This window comes from Populus alba, chromosome 3 (assembly GCF_005239225.2).
Source record: "Populus alba chromosome 3, ASM523922v2, whole genome shotgun sequence".
NCBI lineage: Eukaryota > Viridiplantae > Streptophyta > Magnoliopsida > Malpighiales > Salicaceae > Populus > Populus alba.
In genome coordinates this window covers 21,130,353-21,154,673 of record NC_133286.1, presented here as the reverse complement: position 1 = coordinate 21,154,673, position 24,321 = coordinate 21,130,353, and the positions used below count along the sequence as shown (strand labels likewise).

At 35.6% G+C, this 24,321-nt stretch overlaps 3 protein-coding genes across 3 annotated transcripts; 1 reads left to right on the top strand and 2 right to left on the bottom strand.

Annotated features, from left to right (window-relative positions):
• Window positions 1-4,766: 4,766 nt before the first annotated feature.
• Window positions 4,767-15,435, top strand: LOC118054254 (uncharacterized). Its single transcript, XM_035065750.2, has 14 exons — window positions 4,767-5,356; window positions 5,923-6,012; window positions 6,263-6,325; window positions 6,626-6,712; window positions 6,811-6,963; window positions 7,063-7,193; window positions 7,445-7,679; window positions 7,807-7,917; window positions 8,719-9,777; window positions 10,995-11,258; window positions 11,655-11,840; window positions 12,051-13,205; window positions 13,571-13,921; window positions 14,800-15,435. The coding sequence occupies exons 1-14, from the start codon at window positions 4,898-4,900 to the stop codon at window positions 15,118-15,120; spliced, it is 4,665 nt and encodes a 1,554-aa protein (XP_034921641.1). The 5' UTR covers window positions 4,767-4,897; the 3' UTR covers window positions 15,121-15,435.
• A 187-nt stretch (window positions 15,436-15,622) lies between these two features.
• Window positions 15,623-18,892, bottom strand: LOC118054282 (uncharacterized). Its single transcript, XM_035065801.2, has 9 exons — window positions 18,713-18,892; window positions 18,550-18,633; window positions 18,346-18,455; window positions 18,195-18,245; window positions 17,704-17,847; window positions 17,520-17,609; window positions 17,168-17,274; window positions 16,192-16,276; window positions 15,623-15,930 (listed from the first exon to the last, which is right to left on the bottom strand). Exons 1-9 carry the CDS (start codon window positions 18,822-18,824, stop codon window positions 15,832-15,834), a joined length of 882 nt encoding a protein of 293 aa, XP_034921692.1. The 5' UTR covers window positions 18,825-18,892; the 3' UTR covers window positions 15,623-15,831.
• Window positions 18,893-19,383: 491 nt separating this feature from the next.
• LOC118054263 (U-box domain-containing protein 24) lies at window positions 19,384-23,433 on the bottom strand. The gene is made up of 4 exons (XM_035065768.2): window positions 22,867-23,433; window positions 21,794-22,644; window positions 21,392-21,692; window positions 19,384-21,148 (listed from the first exon to the last, which is right to left on the bottom strand). The coding sequence occupies exons 2-4, from the start codon at window positions 22,562-22,564 to the stop codon at window positions 19,701-19,703; spliced, it is 2,520 nt and encodes an 839-aa protein (XP_034921659.1). The 5' UTR covers window positions 22,565-22,644; window positions 22,867-23,433; the 3' UTR covers window positions 19,384-19,700.
• Window positions 23,434-24,321: the final 888 nt, after the last annotated feature.

Here is a 24,321-nt window from a genome sequence, read left to right as displayed (position 1 = left end):
TACATTACTAGCAATAATTTACCATGAGAAACTTTTACTTTAAGGAGATGTCACAGGGCCAAGCAACCATTGCTTAATAAGTCGAGGGATTAGAAGATCAGTTGAGACCCTGCAGATTTAAGTTTTGATTTAAAAGAATTATAAACTGTTTAGTTAGTGTAAAATATAAGATAATGGCCTGTAGCTGCTCCGGTGACTGCAGAAATGAACATATTTTAAGGCTGCGAATCAGAACAACAAAAAGAGATAATGTCCGAGATAATATAGAGAGTAAAATGGACACACCCATATCAGGTGAGCAATCACAAGTGATTGAAGGTATTGCTCAAAGGCCCAAAATAGAACATTATTAAGGAAAGTAATGATTCATGTAGCAAAACTCTACTAGTTAGCAGCTGAAACTTTGAAGAGTCACAAGCAAGGACTACTTGTATGATCAATCACACAAGCTCTCAGAAAATGTCAGGCAAACTGGTTCCGGCACTGGACGGGATGAACTAGCTAGCAGCGCTAGCTCGGCCCTGTGATATCAAGGACTTGCAAGCCCAGCATGTTATGTTACTCGTAGGAAGAGAGCAGAAGGTTAAAGTCCTCCATAATCAAGGAGAATTAAAGAGGAGTGACTGATGGGGAAATTAGTTAGGATTCTATGGACAGTGGTATTGTGATTTTCCTCTTTTAATCTTGTGATTGATTATGTTAATCACTCATTATTCTCTCATCTACCATGCCTAAATCATGCTTTCTCTCTGGAATTTTATGGTGCTAAACTTGGCTTTTCTCTCTTCTCTTTTCTCAACTAATTTTCCAGCAGCTTTCACTATAGATATAGCTAGGAAGGAGTAGAGTTTTTAAACCCTGTGTATTGGTAAACCCAACCCAATATCCAAATTCAAATTTCTTGCTTCATATCGTATTAATTTTTTTATTAAATTTCTAGGATTATTTTTTTATTTTAAAATATATTTATTTTATTTTTTTATCATTTATTTTATTTACGAACTTATTTTGGTTTCATGATAACGTTATTAATTTTTATTGGGTTTACACTAAACACCCTTTTCATGCATTTATTTCTTATAATTTTTAAAATTATTTTCTCATTCTAAAAAATTTCATTATTTTAAAATTCTTTAAATTCTTATATCCATCAAAACTCAAACTGTTAATTCAATTGATTATAAATTTTAAACAAAAATTTATAATTTCGCTTTAACTTTAATAACACCTTTAAATTTATTTATAGAAAGGTTATTTCCTTCCACTATATATCACATTTATTTATTCTATTTTCTTGTTATGAGTTTTCATTACTTGTTGACATCTTATTATTTTTTATCCTATATTTACGTGGGAGGTTTACAACTCATTTCATCATCGAGTAAATTCTTCATTATTTAACCAACATCAAAAAATTTTTAAGTGGATCCTTCACGACATGAAAGTTGTATCTCATTTTTATTTTTAATTTCAAAAGTCAATATTTAATAATTAAAAATCTCATCCAACTATGTACTTACTTCTATTTTTATTTTATTTCTTATTATTCAATTAATGTGATAAGTTTTTCCATTGAATTTTACGAGCACTATGAAATTTTTCAATTGGGAGTTTACATTCATTAGTTGAATTGAATCAAGTTTTGAGTTGAATTGGAAAACAATTAACTTGGTGAATTCTTAATTGACCTTGATTATGTTTTATGTGACATGTCGTCAATAAATTTTATTTAAAATATGATTGAGTCAACATCAATGATTTTTAATAATTTGAAAAAAAAAGTTTCTTTTTTTCTTTTTTTTATTTGATTTGTGTTTATCTTAATTTTTGTTTTCCTCTTCTAGATTTTATGATGCAAATGAAAAGGCGTCCATGTATAAGTTGTTGATTTGTTCAAGTTGAATTCCCAAACAATTGATTTTTTAAATTGAATCAAGTTTCAAGTTAAATTCAAAAACAATTGATTTTGTGAATACTAGTTAACTTGACTATGTTTTTTATAATACGATTGACCTGGTTAAATTCTATTTAAACTTGGTTGGTGAACATCAATAATTTTTAATAATTTGAAAAAAAAAGTTTGGCGTTAAGATTTCTAACTATATATGTTAATTATACATTTCATTGTTCTTCTTTTTTGTTTTTTTGATTGGTGTTTATCTTAATTTATGTTTTCCTCATCTAGATTACAAATGAAAAGGCGTCCATGAAAGGTAAGTGTAAAATTAAAAGAAATGATGGATTTTGCGGATAAACGTGTCTTATCCTCACCACCATTACTTTTCTATATAAACTTCAGCACCGTGAAGTGGCTCATACACAAAATACCTGCAAGCATGGCATCTTCCAGCCTGAGCGCTTCCTTCCCTCTCCTTTTCATTCTAGCAATATCTTGCCCTGTTCTTGCATGGGGGTCCAAGCCAGTACCCTTCAATGATAATAAATTAGTTTTTTGCTTCAAGTTTAGGGTTCATATAATCAATGGCTTTAGCAGCAATAAGAACCCACTGAGCCTTCATTGCTGGTCTCAGGACAATGACCTTGGAAACCATACTCTCTATATCGGAGGAGACTTCAACTTCAAGTTCGGTCTCGCAACCTTTGGCAAAACTATCTTTCATTGTGATTTCAAATGGGCCGAAAAGCATCGATTTGCGAATGTTTTCACTGATAGCATGGAATCAAGCACATGTTGTCATACTAAATCCTGCTACTGGAAGACAGAAGACGATGGGATCTATTTCTGCAATGATAACAAGAATTATATAAAGAGACTCGACTGGTTGACATAAGATAATAATGTTGCTGTGAGTCCAAATAAATTGCTTGCTAGAAACACAACTTTTTGTAGTTTTCTTTAAATAAATGAATAATTCTTTGTTAATCTTGCTATATATATTTTCGTGTTTTGTTAATATTGATGCCATATATAATCTGCTGTCTTTTTTTCCCCCCCCCTTTTGTTACATAATTTTGTGTTGCTTCATGTGTGCTTTATTTTTATTTTTATTATTATTAACGTAGGTGTCCGACCAGTTTGTGCATTTACCTCGATAAATTTCACGGAGCCTTGAAATTAAGTGATTATGTAAGTCATCTAGTGACCATCACATTAGAAATCAGATAGCTCGAACCTGAAACTAGAGAGGGAACAAATATTTTGATCCCAAACTTTTATAGACCAACTACTAGATGGTTGTATGTTACGTGGGTGTTTTTACGTGAATAACCAACGGGGATGACAGAGCATAGTGATTGTGTGCTTTTATTACTAGCAGTGCGTGCATGTGTGTAAAATTGCTCTCGTTTCTACGGATTTTCAGAAAATTGTTCAATTATATACTCTTAGTAGAAAATTAGGGTGATTTGGTTAGAACTTGAGAGTAATGTATAGCGAACCTCCGATAACAAGACACATTCATGCATGGTGCAAGAAAATTATTCAGGAATTTTGTTTTTGTTTTTGTTTTTGTTTTTGTTTTTATCATGATGATTGGCGATTTTTATATTTTATCTCTTGTATTCCTTATATTTTCTTACGGCTGTCTCTATTAAGTAGCTTAAAGTCACTACAAACAATCCTGTATGAGACAAGCGACTTTTCTCTTCGCAGAGTCAAAATCATTCTCTTATATAAATTAATAAAAGTAGTAGCCATATATTGAAATAATATTTAAAGTAAATCACTTATTTGTTTTACTTCTTGAAACTTGATCCTACTGTTGTTATCAAATATCAATTCTTCATAAAATTTTATTGCTTCTTAAAAAAATTTCTTTAATAAACCTCCAAGATTCCAATAATTTTTTATTTAAATGCACTACAAAAAAGTTTAATAATTCAAAATAATAATACTTAATACCACTCTACAAAAATTAAATCTAAATTTATTTTAAGGTCTGGTTTTTTGAATTTCCGTTAGATAAAGGTAGTTATTTTTGGAAATTGAGTTTTCAAGCTCATCTCACTAACAATTTCCATTTTTATATATAAAAAACATTTCTTTTTCTTTTTATACTTTTTTTTTCAGTTTTTATTGACTCCAGAAAAGGGAAAGTTTTCCTAAGATTTTTTTTTTGTCTCCTTTGCACTATTTTTATTGGTGAATTGTTATTGTAATAAAATTGATTGTCGTAGACGTCGCGACGATTATTTATTTTTAGGTATGTGTATTTATCTGTCAAATATAAACAAACAAGGAATCCTTGTCTTTTTCAATGAAAAAAAAAAAGAAATTATAATTGTCACCTAATATTTTAGTCACTAGAAATCCTAAATGATATTAGAGATCAAATACGGGGATTAGTTATATAAAGAAAAGATATTGGCACCCTAAATATATCTTACTTAAGGTAAGCTGCATTGTTTAATTGTCTGATAAAAATCTAAGATTTTATTTATATTTTTAATTACTAATTTGTCTATGATTTAAAAAAGTTTTTTTTAGTAAAAAGGTTTTTACAAGATCTGAGTGTACAAGCAGTCGAATAAATCAGTAATTTAACCCAAGGTTTTTTTTTTATGAGATCAGCTAATTTTTTTATTTTTCAATTTTTGCTTTAATCCAAATAATCAAGCCTCCGGTTGTTCTACGGCGGTATGAATTTTACAGCTATAAAACAAACAAATCTTATAAACAAAAAAGAAAGCATGCACAAGCCAGCCCAAGTATTATATTCGAACCCTAGACCCCAAAATGGCCCATAATAAGAACTACCCAATAGTAAAACCCGATTACCCATCTCTCCCTTTATGAAATCTCACCGCCACTAATCCACCAGGGTTTATCTCTCTCTCTCTCTCTCTCTCTCTCTCTATGCTCTCAAAATCCCTAATGTCACCTTTGAATTGAAAACAAAAAAACCTTAATTTCGCGCCCGTCTCAGTAACTTAAGAAATGACGAAAGTATACGGCACCGGCGCTTACGATTTCAAGCGCCACCACGTGGCCGAGTACCCACTCGACCTCTCTGCAACCCGAACCGAGACCAAATCAGCCGATTCCAAACCCGGTTCAACAACTCTCCCCAGCTCAATCACTCTCTCCGAGATCCAACGCGACAGATTGACCAAGATTGCCTCCGCAAACTGGCTCAAAACGACCACTTTTGCTGTCGCGGATGGCGGAGACATGGTGGCGGAAGAGGAGGAGAGGAGGGGGTTTGATGCGGAACTGGTGAAGAAGATATATGAGACGGAGTTGAAGGTGAAAGAAGGGAGAAAGACTGTGCCTTTGCAGAGAGTGATGATTTTGGAAGTTAGTCAGTATTTGGAGAATTATTTATGGCCCAATTTTGATCCTGAAACGGCAACGTTTGAGCATGTTATGTCTATGATTCTTATGATTAATGAGAAGGTTAGTGATTTATTTAAGGTTTTTTGCTTGTGTGTGTTGCGCTGCATGTGAATTAGTAATGAAGTTTAGGGTTTTTTTGGGGGCTAGCTGTGGAAACTGAAAATGAGAAAGGAATAATGGGTTTTTTGTATTTTTTTTCCGTTTGTTTAAATATATGAGAAATTGGAAACGGGGAGGTAATTCTTAAGTTGATTTGAAGTGTTATATTTGGATAATTTAACTTGATCTCGAGATGGAAGTTTTTAGAGTGGAAGCTTGATGAATTGAAAATTTGAGTCAGCTGAAGTCAAGAAGATGTACTAGGTTTTGTCAAGTGAGGACTTGGGTTCATAGTGAAACCCTGCATTTTATTTATTTATTTTTTTATCTTTCATTTGCTACTGTTGTGCTTGATGGTTGAAGAACGAAAGTTGGGGAAGATGTGATTAGAGGAAATTTTGGTTTTGGTGTATTCTTTTGTTATAGCAATCATGCCGTATTTTTTTTTCTATTTTTTATTATCAAGTATGAATTTAATTGGATGAAAGAATTAATGTTTTCATTAATATTATCTTTGTAAATTGCAGTTTCGAGAAAATGTGGCAGCTTGGTCATGCTTTTATGATCGGAAGGATGTCTTCAAAAGATTTCTTGATAGAGTTCTTCACCTGAAGGAGGTTCGTGACCTTTTCTTTAAGTATTTGACCATATAATTTGCCAGTGTTAAAACTTTGCTAGGAGGGACACAATAAAAATTAAATTCTAATAAACAGGTCTACTGTGTTACAATTTTTATTTCAAATTCTGCTGGTAATTATATTTGGTTTTTGTTCTTCCTTAATTTCCTATGAGATGTTTTGTAAAAGCAGGTGATGCTTCAGAACTACCATGTTAAATTGATTGATGATGTTTTAAATGCTGTTTCAGGGGAGAGAGTTGAGTACAGCAGAGAAGACAAATTACCTAGTTTTCATGATTAATGCCTTTCAGGTGTGCTGCTTTCCTACACGTTCTTTTTTTCCCCTTTCCTTTTATTTTGATAATTCCTCTGGTAGGTTTTTTTGTTTTGATGGAATTTGGCATACCATGCATCCCCATGTAGCATCATGTAATGGCTCATCTGCGTCGCAGTTGAGTACCAAAGTGCACTAGAAATCATGTAGATCTTTTCTATTGAATGCCATTTTTCCTTTTGTTTTTGGAATGGCTCATTTGTTCTGTTGAGGAATAGTGGATCATGCTCTAATTTTAATTTTTCTTCTTGTGTCATTTAACAACTTCGCCTCATAGAGTTTGGAAGATGAAATGGTGAGTCAGACGGTCCTCAGATTAGCAAGTTTTGAGTCATGGCACAGTTTGTCATATGGCCGCTTTCAGGTGAGATTTTTATGCTCTGTGTAATCCTATTTTGCTAACAGTCTTGCTTGTATGCCGTGTAGCCTACTAAGCCTATAATTTGTTTCTTTTGGTTGCAGATGGAGCTTTGTCGTAATAATAAATTGATTAAGAAATGGAGAAAGACCATAAGAAAAGAGGCTGAAGAGGCAACTAAACGAGGAGAAGTTTTCAACCCGTCAACCTCGCTTGAAGTGAGGTTTTTGAGGAATTTCACTGAAGAGTTTCTTGATGTAAAGTCTTACCTTAAAACACAATGCAGTCAGTATCTGTTTTTTTCCCCTTAAAACATGTTTCAAAGCTAACCTATTATTTTTTTATCCCTCTCTTAGGTGCTTGATTTCAAAGTTTTTCCCCAGAAAAGCTCTGCTAATGAATATGAAATTGATGATGCTGCAGTCTTGTATTGTGAGAGGTTTATGGAGTTTCTAATTGATCTGTTAAGTCAACTGCCAACAAGGAGGTATATTCATCTCTCTCTTCCTCTTTCTCTCTCTCTGTTTCATTTTCACTTAGCTTTGTTTTCTTCTTCAAGTTTTTTAATTATTACAGGCTGGTTCTTATATAGTTCATGTCTTGAATGTTTCTAATTCAAAACCAATCTTGCTTTACAAGTGCATCTAATGCTTTCAAGATGTTGATATTCTCCATACACCAGTTCATTTCATTCTATGTTTTTTATTTTCCCTTTTCTTTGTTTTCTACCATGTATAGGTATCTGAGGCCTCTTGTAGCTGATGTTGCTGTTGTTGCGAAATGTCATTTAAGTGCTCTCTACAGACATGAAAAAGGGAAACTCTTTGCTCAACTGGTTGACTTGCTGCAGTTCTATGAGCGGTTTGAGATTAATGATTATTATGGCACACAATTAACAGATGATGAAGTGGTTCGATCTCATTATGAGCGTTTCCAAGCCTTCCAGCTCCTTGCCTTTAAGAAAATTCCCAAGGTATTTCATATGTAACTGCTGAAATTCTAACTACTGTCTGTTGCAAAAGGATGCAGCTTTTTATAGTTGATCTTTCTTGTGACATTAATTATCTTTTGATTTTATAAACAACCCACTTTGGTTGTAGCTGCGAGAACTTGCATTGTCTAACGTTGGTGCAATCCACAAGCGAGCTGATCTCTCCAAGAAATTGTCTGTGCTCTCTCCCGAAGAGTTGAAGGACTTGGTTTGCTGTAAGGTATGTGAAGGATGATATGTACTCCAACTAGGTTAATGTTCTCCATTTTATCTCAGCTGATTTTTCTACTCCATGCTAGTGTTATTTCATAATTGGTTATTGTCATCATGTTATGCTTCCATGTATGCTCATTTGTTATTACTTTGATTGGTCTTTACTTTGGTATAGAGTTGTTTGCAACTTATAGTGCAATGCGCCTATTAATGTTCAATCAAACTTATTTGTAACTGCCTAAAGTAAATTGCTGCTTGTTTAATTGGTAATTGGAACTCAAGTAGAACTTCATAGCTTCATTGTTTTCATGAAATCAAAGTCCTCAACTTTTGATAGCTAATATACTAAGAATATCATTGAGTGGAGTATATATGCAAGGAAAATGCTAAAAGTTCGATACATATACAGTTCTAACGCCAAATCAGATAGAAAAAAGGGGGTGCCACTGAGTTCTTAGATAATCACAATACTTTTTTTTTCTTCTATAAATTGAATGTAAAAGCTGCAGAGGTAGACAATCAATCACAGGGAGAAGAACTCTTTGTCTATGTTATGTCTAACGAGAATGTTTTAACTCCTTCAACCCACCATGCCTTTTTGTATATAAAAGACAGCCTGTCAAAAATCAGCTGTCAGTTTGCTGGCTTTTTTGTTGCTACATGTCTGTTCAAGTCTGAAGTGTAGATGTTGTAGTGTGAAAACTTCAGATCTTTTTGAATTTTAGTTTTTACATTGATCAATGTGCAAGTGTGCTGATACTGGAACAAGTAGACATCTACTCACTGACATTTTAACTTCTTTTATAAGCTCAAACTGGTCTCCGCGGAAGATCCCTGGTCTGAAAGAGTTGATTTTCTTATTGAAGTCATGGTCTCCTTCTTTGAGAGACAGCAGTCTCAAAAAGAAGCAATAAATGCTCTTCCACTTTATCCAAATGAACAGATTATGTGGGATGAGAGTGTTGTGCCTAGCATTAACTATTCTGGAGAAGGTTGTCTGGCACTTCCTAAACTTAATCTGCAGTTTTTAACACTTCATGATTACCTTTTAAGGAATTTTAATCTCTTCCGGCTTGAATCAACATATGAGATTCGTGAAGATATTCAGGAAGCCACACCACATCTCCTTCCATACATTAATAATGAGGGAGAAACTGCTTTTCGTGGTTGGTCAAGAATGGCTGTGCCAATAAAAGAATTTAGGATCACCGAGGTCAAACAGCCAAATATCGGTGAAGTCAAGCCATCATCTGTGACAGCAAAAATTACTTTTAGCATTTCGAGTTATAAAGCACGAATAAGATCTGAATGGAATGCTCTGAAGGAGCATGATGTTTTATTCTTACTTTCAGTTCGCCCGTCATTTGAGCCTCTAAGTGCCGAGGAAGCTGAGAAGGCCAGTGTTCCAGAGAGGCTTGGCCTCCAATATGTGCGGGGATGTGAAATTATTGATATCCGTGATGAGGAGGGAACACTCATGAATGATTTCACAGGAAGAATTAAACGGGAGGAGTGGAAACCACCAAAAGGTGAACTTAGAACTGTAACCGTTGCTTTAGATACAGCCCAGTACCACATGGATGTCACTGATATTGCAGAAAGAGGTGCTGAAGACATTTATGGGACATTTAATGTGCTGATGAGGAGGAAACCTAAGGAAAATAACTTCAAAGCAATCTTAGAATCTATAAGAGATCTTATGAATGAATATTGTATTGTTCCTGACTGGTTGCACAACATTTTTCTGGGCTATGGGGATCCTTCTGCAGCACAATGGACCAAAATGCCTGATCATCTTCAGAAAGTAGATTTCAAAGATACTTTCTTGGATGCAGACCATTTAAAGGAGAGTTTTCCAGATCACCAGGTTCGTATTGCTTATTCTTTGCTTCTATGATTGGACATTGGTTTTTGTTTCCCCTTTTATTTGCATATATAGGCTTTTGCTAAAATACTGAGATAGGGGAAGTGATGCAGGATAGCTTAGGGGCTGTTCTGAATCTTGACTTTTAGCAGTTGTTTAGGGCTGTATTGTTGTGAATTTATGAAGGAATACAAGGAAGGATGTAGATAGGTTGTAGGAGTCACACATATGGTTCTTAAGAGTCGCTCCTAAGAAGAGATTGAGTCATGCAATCAAAGCTTTGATGGAAATTATTTGATATCATTGCATTCTAAAATATTGATAGACTGCATGCTTATTTATAGAGTTTTAGTTGTCCAAATCCAACAAGGACATGGATTCCTGAACCTCCAACATAACTATTCCTGTTTGGAATAGGAAAACCTGATGAAGCTAATTACTTTAGATCCGATAGAATACTAAATAGAAAATAACCTAGACTTGGACAATTTTTCAGATTTCCCATATAAAATGAAAATTACAGAAATACCCTTGCCTATAAAAAGTCATCATTCTTGCTTCTCTTGCCGTCCGCATCAGGGAGTCATCTCCCTCCCTTCCAAACACTTTATTTAAGTTGTTTATCATCATAAGGTGCAAATGAGGTTTTGTAGCTTTCTTCCTGTTCTGTTCCCTTTATTTTGTTTTATTTGATCAGTCAGTATTCAGACAATTGTTTTTAAATGTGTAAATATGATGCTCTATATAGGTACCAAACCTATAAGAAAATTGAAAAATCTATACCCAATAATGACAGGAAAAGTAGACTACATGAAACCCTATGGAATATAAATGTAATTAGATTCCTAATAAAAGCTACTTTTGGCTACTCTTTAGCAAATATAGTACTGCAAAAAAATATTGAATATAATTTAAGACTATAATCAGACATTAATTCTTGTAGTCCTTCATTATCCATGAGTTTTAAGCATTTCTGGAGTCTACAGCGAAATATTTGATTGTGGGATCATTCATGAGCTATATGGTTGCAATGGCAATGCCTTTTACAGGTGGAAATTTTGTAAGTCACATAAATTTCTGTTGTTTAGAGACAATACAAACACATTTTAAGGAGGTTAATGCCTTAAAAAGATGGTGTGTGGTGAATGCTGATTTTCCCTAGTATGTTCATTCTAAAGAGAAACATAAATTTACAACGCACTCATCTTTCTTTTCTGCAGGTTTGTTTTGTAAATCCAGATGGTTCGGCTAACTTGAATCCAAGACCTCCTTTTCGAATTAGGCTTCCAGAAAAATTGAAGGGCTACACTCATGCAATTCCAGGGAATGAGAAATCTACTATTGATTCCAAAAATGGTGTCAATATGGTGGATTCTGGTAGGGAAAAAGAAGAACTTATTGTTGAGGCGTACATTCCTCCTGATCCAGGACCTTATCCTCAAGATCAGCCAAACCAGAATTCAGTCAGATTTACATCGACACAGGTGAATGGCAACTCATTTACCTAGTCTGTGGGATCTTTTGGTATTTATTTAATGGGTGGAATCCTTTGTTAGTTTCTCTTCTCTCTTTGCTTTTTATTGTTTGTAAAAATGGGTGCAAATCCAAGTTTCAAACACATTACTTCTGCAATGAGAAACAGTTCAACTATTTGTGATTTACTGGATAATTGAACTTTTTGTTGCTTTTGACGTCCATCATTTTCTTAAGCTTTTATGTGTCTACATTGGGGGTTTATAATCTAACAGATTCTTCTAAATGTTGGCACCATGGTCTCTTTTTTCACTTACAAGGTTGACAAGCATTGAAGTGGATAATGATGGATAAGAAACATGCTTTTACTTTCTATTTGAATGATTGCATTTGTTTTTCTTATGCAGATTGGAGCGATCATGTCTGGTATCCAGCCAGGACTAACCATGGTTGTGGGGCCTCCTGGTACTGGAAAGACTGATACAGCCGTGCAAATCATGAATGTTCTATATCATAATTGTCCATCCCAGAGAACATTAATAATCACCCATTCCAACCAGGCCTTGAATGACCTGTTTGAGAAGATAATGCAGGTATTAGGTTTGAAATATATTCATGTGGATATTGACATAAAGACTAGTAATTTAGATAGTTGCTATTTGTGAATATGATCCCTTGAGTTTTGCACTCTTGATATGGAGCATTCACTGGTGTTCTTGATATTAAAGCCTGTTCTGTATCTAGAAAAGCTTATTTCGTGTATATGTTGCCTTAATGCCTGGAACTTTTTCATCGTTTCTTAGAGAGATGTGCCAGCACGGTATCTTCTTCGACTTGGTCAAGGTGAACAAGAACTAGCAACTGATCTTGACTTCAGTAGGCAAGGGCGTGTCAATGCAATGCTTGTTCGACGGTTGGAATTGCTTAGTGAAGTGGAGAGGCTTGCAAGATCTCTCCAACTTCCTGAGGATGTAGCTTATACTTGTGAAACTGCTGGATACTTTTGGTTACTGCATGTATATTCACGCTGGGAGCAATTCCTTGCTACTTGTGCGGATAACGAAGATAAACCAACACTTGTCCAGGACCGTTTTCCTTTTAAGGAGTTCTTCTCCAACACCCCTCAGCCAGTTTTTACTGGTCAATCATTTGAGAAAGACATGCGGGCAGCAAAAGGGTGCTTTCGTCATCTTAAGACTATGTTCCAAGAACTAGAAGAGTGTAGGGCTTTTGAATTGCTCAAATCAACAGCTGATAGAGCAAATTACCTAATGACAAAACAGGCAAAGATAGTGGCAATGACCTGTACACATGCAGCTCTGAAGAGAAAGGACTTCCTCCAGTTGGGTTTTAAGTATGACAACTTGCTGATGGAAGAAAGTGCCCAAATATTGGAGATTGAAACTTTCATACCAATGTTACTTCAGAGGCAGGAGGATGGTCATGCACGTCTTAAACGCTGCATACTGATTGGTGATCATCACCAGTTGCCTCCTGTTGTGAAAAACATGGCTTTTCAGAAGTATAGCCACATGGATCAGAGCTTATTCACTAGGTTTGTTCGGCTGGGTATTCCTTATATTGAGCTCAATGCCCAGGGTAGAGCCAGGCCAAGCATAGCTAAGCTTTACAATTGGAGATACAGAGATTTGGGAGACCTTCCTTATGTAAAGGAGGGGGCTATCTTTAAGAATGCAAATGCTGGGTTCTCCTATGATTACCAGTTAGTGGACGTGCCTGATTATCATGGGAGAGGCGAGACTGCTCCTTCTCCCTGGTTCTATCAAAATGAGGGAGAGGCTGAATACATTGTTAGTGTTTATATATACATGCGTTTGCTTGGATATCCTGCAAACAAGATCTCCATATTGACCACTTACAATGGGCAAAAACTTCTTATTCGTGATGTTATCAACAGAAGATGCATCCCTTATGACTTTATAGGCCCACCCTGCAAGGTAAGATGCTTGATTGCTTCTCTTACATTAACTAGGCATAATGACTATGAAAAATGAGTAATTTTTCTAAAGGTTGATTTTCACATATTTATATACTTTTGCTTAGAATGAGGTTCATCTAGTTGCTTGATGACCAAATAAAAGTTATACATGTGAGTTGGTGCACATGGAATGACCAATTCCATCCATGGGGCATCTTTTGTTGCACCAATGCCATCTTGTTACTCTTAACACCATTGTTGCAATTCAGGCAGCAGGCAGCAGGCTTTCACACACACACACACACACACACACACACGTATGTACCATACGTGCGTATGTATTTATTCAATATCATTATAATCATCATCAATGCTCATGTACAGGTCGCCACTGTTGATAAGTTTCAAGGACAGCAAAATGATTTTATTTTGCTCTCTCTAGTGCGTTCTCGCTTTGTGGGTCACCTTCGTGATGTTAGAAGATTAGTTGTTGCCATGTCCCGTGCCCGACTTGGACTATATGTATTTTGCCGCCGATCTCTGTTTGAACAATGTTATGAACTGCAGCCTACATTTCAACATTTGCTTCAGAGACCTGATCGCCTTGCGCTGAATTTTGGTGAAGTTTCGACATATACAGAGCGGCAAGTTGAAGACATTGGACAACCTTATTTTGTTAGCAACGTTGAGGAGATGGGCCACATTGTAATGGATAAAATGAATCAATTGCATCAGGTATATAGCTCTTTGCTTCATATGCCTTTCACGTCTTGTTTTATGGTTGATTCTTCAATTCATTAAGTTGAGGAACAGTCTTGAGAAGTAGGCTGTCTTAAAACCTCTTCAATTCATTAAGTTGAGGAACAGTCTTGAGAAGTAGGCTGTCTTAAAACCTAAAACTTGTACGCACACCCAAAACTAGCACAGCCCAGTAAGTAAATGGGAGAATGCCTTGCTTAGTTCCTTTATGAAAATGATTTGTTAAAGATACCTTAATAAAATATGAAGGGCAACCTGCCCCATGTTAGGTGAAAGTTGTGCATATTGCAGAGTAAAGAATAAAGCATTTTAGGCTGATGAAGCTTATACACACCTGCAAACACACCAGTGCACACACACAAACACATGCGGTGTGAATCAAAGCTTGCCTAACAAGTTGTAGTTTGTGATGGATCAACTTGACAAGACCTTTGGCTTTGTCTTGTTCAGATATTTTAAAGTTATCAGATTCTCACCTGGTCTGAACTTTAGTAGTTTATTGTCAGAGGTATCAATCTGGCTTTTGGTTTTGAGGCTTTGGTTTGTACTTTTCATATTCATTCATTTTCTTCTCCTAAGAAAATCTTCTGCATTATTCTTAAAAGGGTGTGCTTGTTCTTGTTAATACCTCCCAAGACATTGACACTGTCACTCCCCATCTGTTGGGTGATATGCTAAGTCACGTGCATAAAGTAGCTTGATCTTTATTTTGCAAGATGAAGAAACCTTTTCCAGCCTGTGATGCGGTGCATCCGCTTTGTTGTTGGCTGCCAATTAAAATCCACTTACAAATTTTATCTTAGTCTGCTGTATAAAGTTCCAGTGATTGAAGTCATGGTTAATCTTGATTCCAGGCACGTATGATGGGCTATCAGCATGAGCACTACATTGCGTATCCATCTGATGGACCTGCTCCTGCAAAGGGCGCAATTATCAATGATACACCAGATGAAAACGAGGCAGAGGAATCGAAAGAGATTGTTGATATTCCAAGTGGTGAAGACAACCAGGCAAAGGAATCAAAAGAGATTGATGATATTCCAAGTGGTGAAGACGGGGATTTGCAACCTGATAACCAATTGAATGGGGGAAAGGTGAGCGAAGCTTGCCCAAATGATGAAGATGGCATGCCACCAAAAAGTGGTGCAAACGGGGAAACAACCATGGAGGAGTAGCCTTTACTTTCCCCACTTAATCGCCCAAGTTGTAAGCAATAACTTGCAGATAGAGACGAGAAGTAACGCCAACTGGCAAGTAACTGTTTAGCTTTTCTGGCAGTATCTGTATCTGATAGGAAGAAGATGAAGGGCACTCTTGTGTGGAGTCGTTTATCTGTACTGTACAGTGCAAAAAAGAGAAATCTTGCTTGCAAAGGGATTTTGTTGTAATATTCATATCAACTAGCTAACCTAGTCACGGGAAACTCTTCCAAGAATTGAAATCACTGCCATTCATTTGAAGTCGTTTTGTGGAACATCGTTGATTTTTTCCCCGCTCTTTCATTATTTTTCTTGTGCCCTGGAATTCAGGAATATCATCACATCATACCCGGTGCTGGAAATTGACCATCCCGGTCTCCTTTTCAGATCAATACTGTCAAGGGCATTTATTTTCTATTTTTCATGCCATACGATCATCATTTGTTGCTGAAATACGAAAATCTCCATGAATTCAGAAGAAAAAAAAAATTGACAAGGGCGTGTAAATGTCTTGGTTAATGGCTTGAAGTGTTCGAGAGAGAGCACAGATACATATCTACTCATTCGATGGGAAAATAACTTCAACAGGAGCAAATATAATTGGGCTCGTGCATATATTTGATACCAAAATTGCCAAGACAGAAGAAATGAAGGTACAAAGTTCGATATTAGTTCCTGAGGCTTATGTCAATCTCCAATAAACTTCCGTTTCTTTGTTGTGTTCATGTATGGTCTGAGCACCCATTCATTTTGTGCTTCGGTCTGATCCACTGTCCCTAACTTTATCTGCAGAGCCAATGTAGAAACAGAAACATCAATAATCCAAAAATTACACTGACGATTAGTAATAATATCAGAAGGCATTGCAGAGGCTATATAAGTGATGTAATAATGTTTTGCCAATAACTGATATCAATCAGATTCTAGATGTCTACAATTTCTCTATCACGGAAAAATAAAATTAGAATATCACGGAAGCCATTTCTAACTTCGAGGCAAGAAATCTTACGCACGGTAAAAAATTGAACTAATTGATATTAGAGATACCTGATAAAGCCGCATTTCGAAACGTGGACCAATTTCTTTGAGCTCAACAGACTTGGGGCCTCCATGCTTTTCGTAAATATGATGCCTAAACAATACCAAATAAAAAAAAAATCAGCCATAGCATATTGCATATGAAGAAAAAAAGAAAAGGTGATCAGTTCAGTACAAAAAAGATGATGAATTTCACTAATTAACAGCTTGCAAACAGAAAACACAATAGCCAACTATTGTTCAGACTTGAGATAACCAAACACATGACAGGAAAATAATATTCCAGGTAATGGTTTGTGCATATATACATTCTTCCTATTCAGCAACCAGGTTGACCATGTTTGGTAACAATACAATTTTTTTTTTCTACTTTTTTTTATCATGATACATGTTATGTTGCTGGCCAAGTAATTCAAGAATATTTTTCAAAGTTTCAATCTTTAAATATACACTCTGTTAGTAAACTCAGGATATTTTCTGATAAATTTGAATACTTTCCCAACATCAAACATCATTGCTATTACCAACAACACAAAGTGATGTAAGAGCTAGTAGAGCAGAAGGCAAATTGCTTATGACTGCTGCCTCCTGTCATTTGCTAAGCTAAGACTAAAGCATCATCACAGAATTATTTAAAAATAAAAATAAAAACATTGTTTTCCACAACAACACTTAAATTCCTTTTCTTTGAGATGTTTCAGCTTCATAAGATTGTCTATGAATTTTCTCATAGCAAACCTCTACACTAACAGGGCTAGAAAATGAACAATGTAGATAAGCTATTTGATGAGGTCTACTTGGAGCTCTTTCACGAACATAAACAAGCTGAACTTAAGACAGGTATCCCAAGCAACTCCAAGCAAAGGTGGATATCCCATGCAATTACAATATAATGGCATAAAATAAGACATCATGGAAGTTGTTTCAAATGGTCCTCATTTGGCTTGAAACAAGAATCTTTTATGGACTTGAACAGGGAACCAACCTGAAGGAGATATAGTCAGATTGATTTGCAAAAGTAATGATGCGTTTTGTATCTGGCTTCAGCACAGGGAAAAGATGTTTTAGAATATTTCCTGTTCTTTCTCCCAGCTGTCAATCAACAAAAGAAATTCCACAATGGAACCATCCACAGGTTAAAACGTTTAAGTAATAAAGCAATTGTTTGAATTGGTTATGTACTGGTTAAATAGCACAATTTCCGTTTCTTTCAAAAGCAACAAGCTAACTCAAGGCTGCTAATTGTCTATCAAATCTTCAAATGACCACAAGTTGCACATGAAGAAGTCAAACTCCAATACTGAAGAATAGACATTCAGGGAATGAGAAATTAATACCTTGGATTTAAAATTGTTAAGAATCAAATGAGGGTGGGCCTCAGGCATAGTTCCGATGGCTTTCTTGTCCTTAATGTCATGTCTAGTAACCTACAATAAGGACACTTAATCAGCATACAGAATTCCCCAAAACATTAGCCCAATGAATACTCCCAAAAAATGTTAGAATAACCAAACTACTTACCACATTGAGCAATTCAAAGTAAGCAGTTGGACCAAATGGTAGATGGCATATAACCAAACCATCTGGCACACCACGATGCTCATGCACCAAAATCACATCAGTATAATCATGTGCCCGACAACTTTCAATAATCTCAGATATAACCTGCAAATGAGCATTTTTTCAAAAAAGTCACTAACATATCAAACAGAATCAATCTCCTACACAGCCAAGAAAATCTAGACTCGCAGGCTTTATCAAAACTCAACTTCCTCTATACACTCACACAACAAAATTCTATTAACCACACATTTCTTCACCACCTCTACGTAAATCATTAAATGCGAAAACACAAATGCCAAATCATCTTCTTAACCCTAAGTCAGTCTCTTGAAAGAGAAATTATTAGTTATACCAGCAGCTGCCCTGCTCCATCCCACAAAAACATCAGACTCACCATGAAAGGGAGGAGCACAGCTCCGAGCATAAACTTAACAGATTAATTCACTAACCTGACCACCACGATTGATTCGTTCCGCATTTGGAAACACAAACTTCAATTCCTGAGCAAGGTTCCGCCAACCATTCGAATCAAATCAAACAGCATAATATTTCATAGTTAATTTTTTCAACACAATTCAACGCGTAAACCTAACAAATTACCTTAACAAACTGAGTAAGAGGAGCGCTCGGATCCCTCGACGTAGTCAATAAAATTTTCGGGTCTCGTTCGGTCGCTTTCGCATACTCGTCATCAATATGACTCCTCGGTACTAAAATAATGCAAACAATAAAAAAATTAACTAAAAAATAAATAAGAAATTATATATATATATATATATATATATATATATAAAGGAAGCTTACTTGCGGTGTTTTCATCTTCAAGATCAATTTCTTGACGAAGAGCGGCTTCTTCGTTTCGAAGCTCAGTAGGAATCGGTTTTCCCTCTGTAAAAATTATTAAATTAATTTAAAAAATCTGTTTTTTTATTAAATTAATTAATAAAAAAGGGAAGAGGATTGGTACCAGCTAGGGCTTCTTTGATTTTGCGTTTCTTCTCGTAAAGTAAACGTTCTTTGCCTTCTAAGCTTTTTCGGTACAAATACTCTCTTCTTAATCGGATGTTTCGACGGAGCATTTTTAGATAGAGAGAGAAAGTTAGGGTTTTTGTTAGGGTTTTTGCTTAGTGAAATAGAGGAGGAAGATGGCGCGGGTCTAAACGACACTGTTTCTATTTTACTAATGTCTTATGCAAACGACATGTCGTATTGAAGATTAGAGATGGGTTTACACTTTACAGGATTCGAACTCGAGTGTGTGATTATTGAATATTTATAAATTAAACTATAAGTAGATTCGTTGGGTTAACTCTGAATCCACAAATTAACACATTGTTTTGAATTTGATATATGAAATAAAATCATTTTAATTTTTTAAAAAATATCTTAATTCAAAATAAAACCTAAATTAAATTAAATATCAAGTTTATCTGTTAGATCAGGATTTATAACTATAAATTTATTTCTTAAGATTTTTTTTTTTAATTTTGACCATAAGACATGGACATAGCATTTTGAAAGTACTTTCATGAATGGCAGCCATGCAAATACAGAAATCAGAAACACAATTTTTATAGTATCAAAAACATAATTGCTTCATTCATACAAAAAAAAAATTATCTAAATACATCAAGGGAATACAAGTGAATAAAATAATGTGTATAAAATCATTAAAAAAAATTGACAACATAATACTCACACCATGTAAATTCTCTCTTTAATACAGAGGTATTAAACCTTGATTTATTATTTAAATCGGGTTCGATGAGTTAAACCGAATTAAATAAACAATGTTATTTTAATTTAAAAAAAAAACAATTTCAAAAAATATAATTTTGATTTTTTTTTTTTATAACAGAGTTGTGAGTTGATCTACCCGGTAATCTATGTTTGATTGGATCAACTGTTGCTTGGTTTTTTTTGAAACCCAACTCGGACCGATTTAATAACACTGCTTAAAAGTAACTAGATTGTTCTTGCAATAGCTGAAGCCGTGCCAATACTTTTGCAACTGTGGATTTCAATCTTGGATGGCCATTTTGTGCAAGATCGATGAGGACCGCCTGAGCAGATTCTCCATGTTGTGATCTGTGTTCTTCAATGCTAAAAATTCTCTCTAATATCCATAGTGCTTTTTCTTGAGCCTTTACAGTTCCTGATTCCAACACTCTTATTATGGCTTGGACAGCAGACGTTTTGGCCATGTAGAGGCTTCCACTCTCCCAGATTTCATCTTGCAAGAGAGTTGCGAGGGCGTTGAGGACAGCTTCATCAGCTTCTCTCTCTTCACCTTCCAATATTTGGATCAGTGGAGGGACAGCACCGGCCTTGACCAAACAAAATGTGCTTTTAACGACACAATAGCCATCATGGACTTGGCAGAAAGTGTCTGAGGAAGGAGGCATACATGTCCACCGCGATTTTCTGGACTTTCGAAGAGCTACTGAGTTCTGCGATAGTTGTGTGAGTGAGATTGCTGCTCTACACTTGGCTACTGATGATTCGCTTGCTAGCAACTTCAAAAGGATAGGAATCACCCCTAGTTCTGCTGAAAGAAGCTGCAATTTCTTATCAGAAGGAATGGTAAAGCGAATAAGGACGCCTGCAATGCTCTCTTCTAACCATGTTTTTGTTGATGTTGATGCACCTGAACTCATTAGTGAGATCAGAATGGGCAGAAAATGTAACTTTTTCAGTACTTCTGTTGATTTCTTATTGCTAACAGGAAGATTGCTTACGATTCCGATTGCGGCTGCTTTTTCACCCTCAGATGCTGATGATGAGATGATATTGACTATGTTGATAAGATAGGATTCTCCAAGCTGTTCCATGAACTCTTCTGGTGAATCTTTAGAAAGGGTGTAAAGCAAATTTAATGCAGCACTTCTGATTTTGATGTTGCTTTCTGTCAGAAAGGGTAAAAGAAGCTGGACTGCACAATTTTCCTTCATTTTTCTTCTGACTTTGGATGCACTAGAGTGGGATGCGATACTGTTTAGAGCTTGCAAAAGATTAAACTGAATCGCTGGACTGGAAAGATTCAAAAGCGAGAGCATCTGCTGGGCCACGTCTTGTTTAACCAGAATATTTTCTGATTGAGCAATCCTTGCAAGTATTGCAGAAGCTGGCTCCCTGAGTGTCATAAGGACAGACGTCACGGAGAACAGTAGCTGGAGCAGGGGTGATACAATACCTGAACTGATCAAACGTTTTATATTTTCTGTCAAGTATGACAAATTTTGTAATGCATTTAAAGCAGATAGCTTGGCTTCAAGTTTTCCAGATTTAAACATCTTGACAAGGGGTTCAACTGCCCCATCTTCACCAAGGGAGGCTCTGCACTGATCTGTGAGCTCCATCCTTGAAACTGCTGTTGCCATGAGGATCTTGCTCATATCAGAGCCTATATAAAAAAAAAAGGATGATTATATTTAGACAACAAGGGACTTGAAAGGTATAAAAAATTGGTAGAAATCAAGTTCAGACTTGATATCGATTTTCAATAGAGAATTCACACAACTCGCAAAAATCCCAAATGCCTTTTCACTCAAAAGGCACATCAAACAACATCAAATACATCCACAGTCCTGAACACGAAAACTATGCTACAGAACATGCATTAACCGAAAGGAAGCTTTAATAGTACCTTCCTTCAGGCAACGAACTAGAGGTTTGACGTAACCAGCCTCAGCCATATGAAGCACATTTTGAGTATTGCTTGACAGTGCAATCAACAACTTTGCTGCATCATGAGAAGCAGTTGGATCATCCCCATTAAGCATGGTGACTAGCATAACAATACATCCTTGAATTCTTCCAATTCGTCGCCTAACTGCAGAAATATCTGAGAGTTCTGACAACAGACCTATAGCTTCCCTCCCTTCATCGGCATCACGTGCCAAAGATTTCACCAACCCTGACAAGCAGACTCCATCTGTCATTTTCTCCTGCAGATTACCAGACAATGTGAGATGGCTACAAAGTAGAAATTCTTAAACTTGCAACCAAAATTATGTAGAAAACTTAAGACATTTCTCATATGATTCACCTTGTTTTCATCATTGTCCAAGGCGAGAATTCTCAGTATCTGGATGATAGTTAACCTGTTGTGAGGCTTGCTCGAGCCTAGCCGATTAAACAGAATTGGAATAATATCTTCTTCATGGATCCACTCTTTATCAATTACCTGATCCCTAATAAAATCACTTAAGACCAAAAGTGCAAGCCTGAATTCTTCATCATTACCATACTTGAGTTGTAACACTACATCATCAATGCTAAGACTAATCTTTTCCTCCTCAATTTCATTAATAAAAGAGCCCTGCTCACTTACGAACCCGGATTGACCATGAATTACACAAGGGCTAGAGCCGAGACTTGGACTTGGACTTGGTGTAAAACTGATATCAAACTTCACATTCATCAATTCTCTGTGCAATGCTGCAATATCTTGTTTAACTTCTGTGGATGCATCAATGCTTGCAAAAAGCACAAGGCCTAATGATCTCCCAAGTTCTTGAGTAACAACCTCAATTTGCTTAATGGGTGATCTTGAACAAGCTCCTTCAATTAATTTATTAGCTCGAGTAAGCTCTTTCTCTATGGATTCAACTCCCTTTTTGACTGGCGGTCTGTCCATGAGTTTCTCATTATCCTTTATTGCTACAAGAACCGGTGTGAACTTGTCTAGTAGAACTGCAAATTCAGTAAATATTTCTCTATCGAATTCTGAGTTCTTAGCAAGTGATACCACCTCTTCTGTTGAGGCTTGTTGCTCTGATTCAATCTCAGAAATGCTTCTGCTATCAGGATTTTCCATTTCTTTCTCGTATGAAGTATGTGGAGAAAGAGTATTTAAGGGCTGTAATTATAGAAGTGACCAACCAAAACTCAAGAAATCTACAGAAGTTGACAGAGGAAGTGTGTAGGTATTAAGAAATCAAAAGAACTGAACAGAAACTGAGCCTGAAAACAACAAGATACACACACACACACACACGTGGTTGTCTATATATTTACACACACAAACGTGTACACAGGAAGTCTTATGTACTAGAACAAGAATTCAAAAGCAAGAAAATTCATAATCCAGAGGTAAAAGAAACGAATAAGACTATGAACCTGAAGAAGAGAATCAAGAACTGCGAAGACTGACTGAAAATTCCACAAAAGAAGTTTCCTCCTCCATGGTTAAATTCTTCTTGGACGGGATCTACAAGTAATATACGTTAACAAAGACCGAGGACCTGGAACACTAGTGTTTCTTGGTTTCATCTACTTGTCGTGTTCCTTTACATTTTGGACAACCGTCGAAATATAGGCGAAAATATCTAGTTGGTGAGTGTGAAGGGATTGGAGATTAATTTCTTGTTTGGAGTGTTGTGGAGAAGGGTATCTAAAGGGTCGGTGTCAAGGGTTCTGACTTCTTCCCTGATGCGTTAAAGGCCGCTGCTGTTTCCGGTAAGTTTCTTATTTCTTTTTTCTTTTTTTCCTGGTAAAATTTAATGAGGTTAGAGGAGACCAAGTCAACTGAGAAAACAACAACACAGTTTCCGGTCTGTTTTACATTGCTTGTCTCGAAATTGCATTTAAAAGCTCCAAAGATTTCCTTCATGGCTGCCCTGCCATCCCTTTGTTCTTCTCCTTATCCACTTTTGCCTCTGTGGGATCCAGGTCAAGCCACTCCCTTGCAGTTGTGGTTGCCTATGGAGAGCATCGTCGTCAGAACTGACCCAGGCTGAGGCTCGGTGATGGACTGGTCAACGTTAACCCGTGTGTCACAAGATCAAGCAAAGTCTACCCTAAAACGAGTTATTTTTATTTTTAATTTGTTAGAATACTAATCAAAATTTTGGGTTAACTAAGAAATAAGTTTTTCATTTTCTTTAATCCATTACATCATGCTATGATGACAATTTAATTTTATATAGCTTTCGACCAAGTCAAATACCTTTGAAGGCATGGTGGAAAGTAAATATACTCCTTAAATATTATCAAATATTCAATTTCACATAAAAAAAGGTAATTTTTTTATAAATATATATTTTTAATGTGAGTGATAAGTTTCAACGTTAAAATAAATAAAAATAAAATTTATATTTATTTTAACGTTTATATACTTGTATTTTATGATGAAAAAAGAAGAAGAAGAACTTGCTAGCTAGTAATTTATTTGAATATTTTAAATTATTTTTAATAAAAGATATTTTATTAAATTTTATTATTGTAGATGATAGTTTAGAAACATGACATGTATTATAAAAACATGCAATTTAAAATTAAAAAAAAAAAATGAGGGACGAAAACTTAGACAGAGAAGCCTGAGTTTTATTTAAAAAATAGTTTAAGATATTAAAAAATCCAAAGGTTAAGTTTAATATAACCCAAAACTCAGAAAAGTTCTGATTCATTTAACTATAATAAAAAAAATTAAAAAAGTAGGAAAAATATGTAGCATTTGATAATGGATTATTTTAATATAAACAGATGAGCATCACAGCAGCAGCACGCGTGATCTCTCGTCCACCAATTTTAACTTCTTAAGCCACCTCAATTTCTTGGGTCATTACAGCCCAT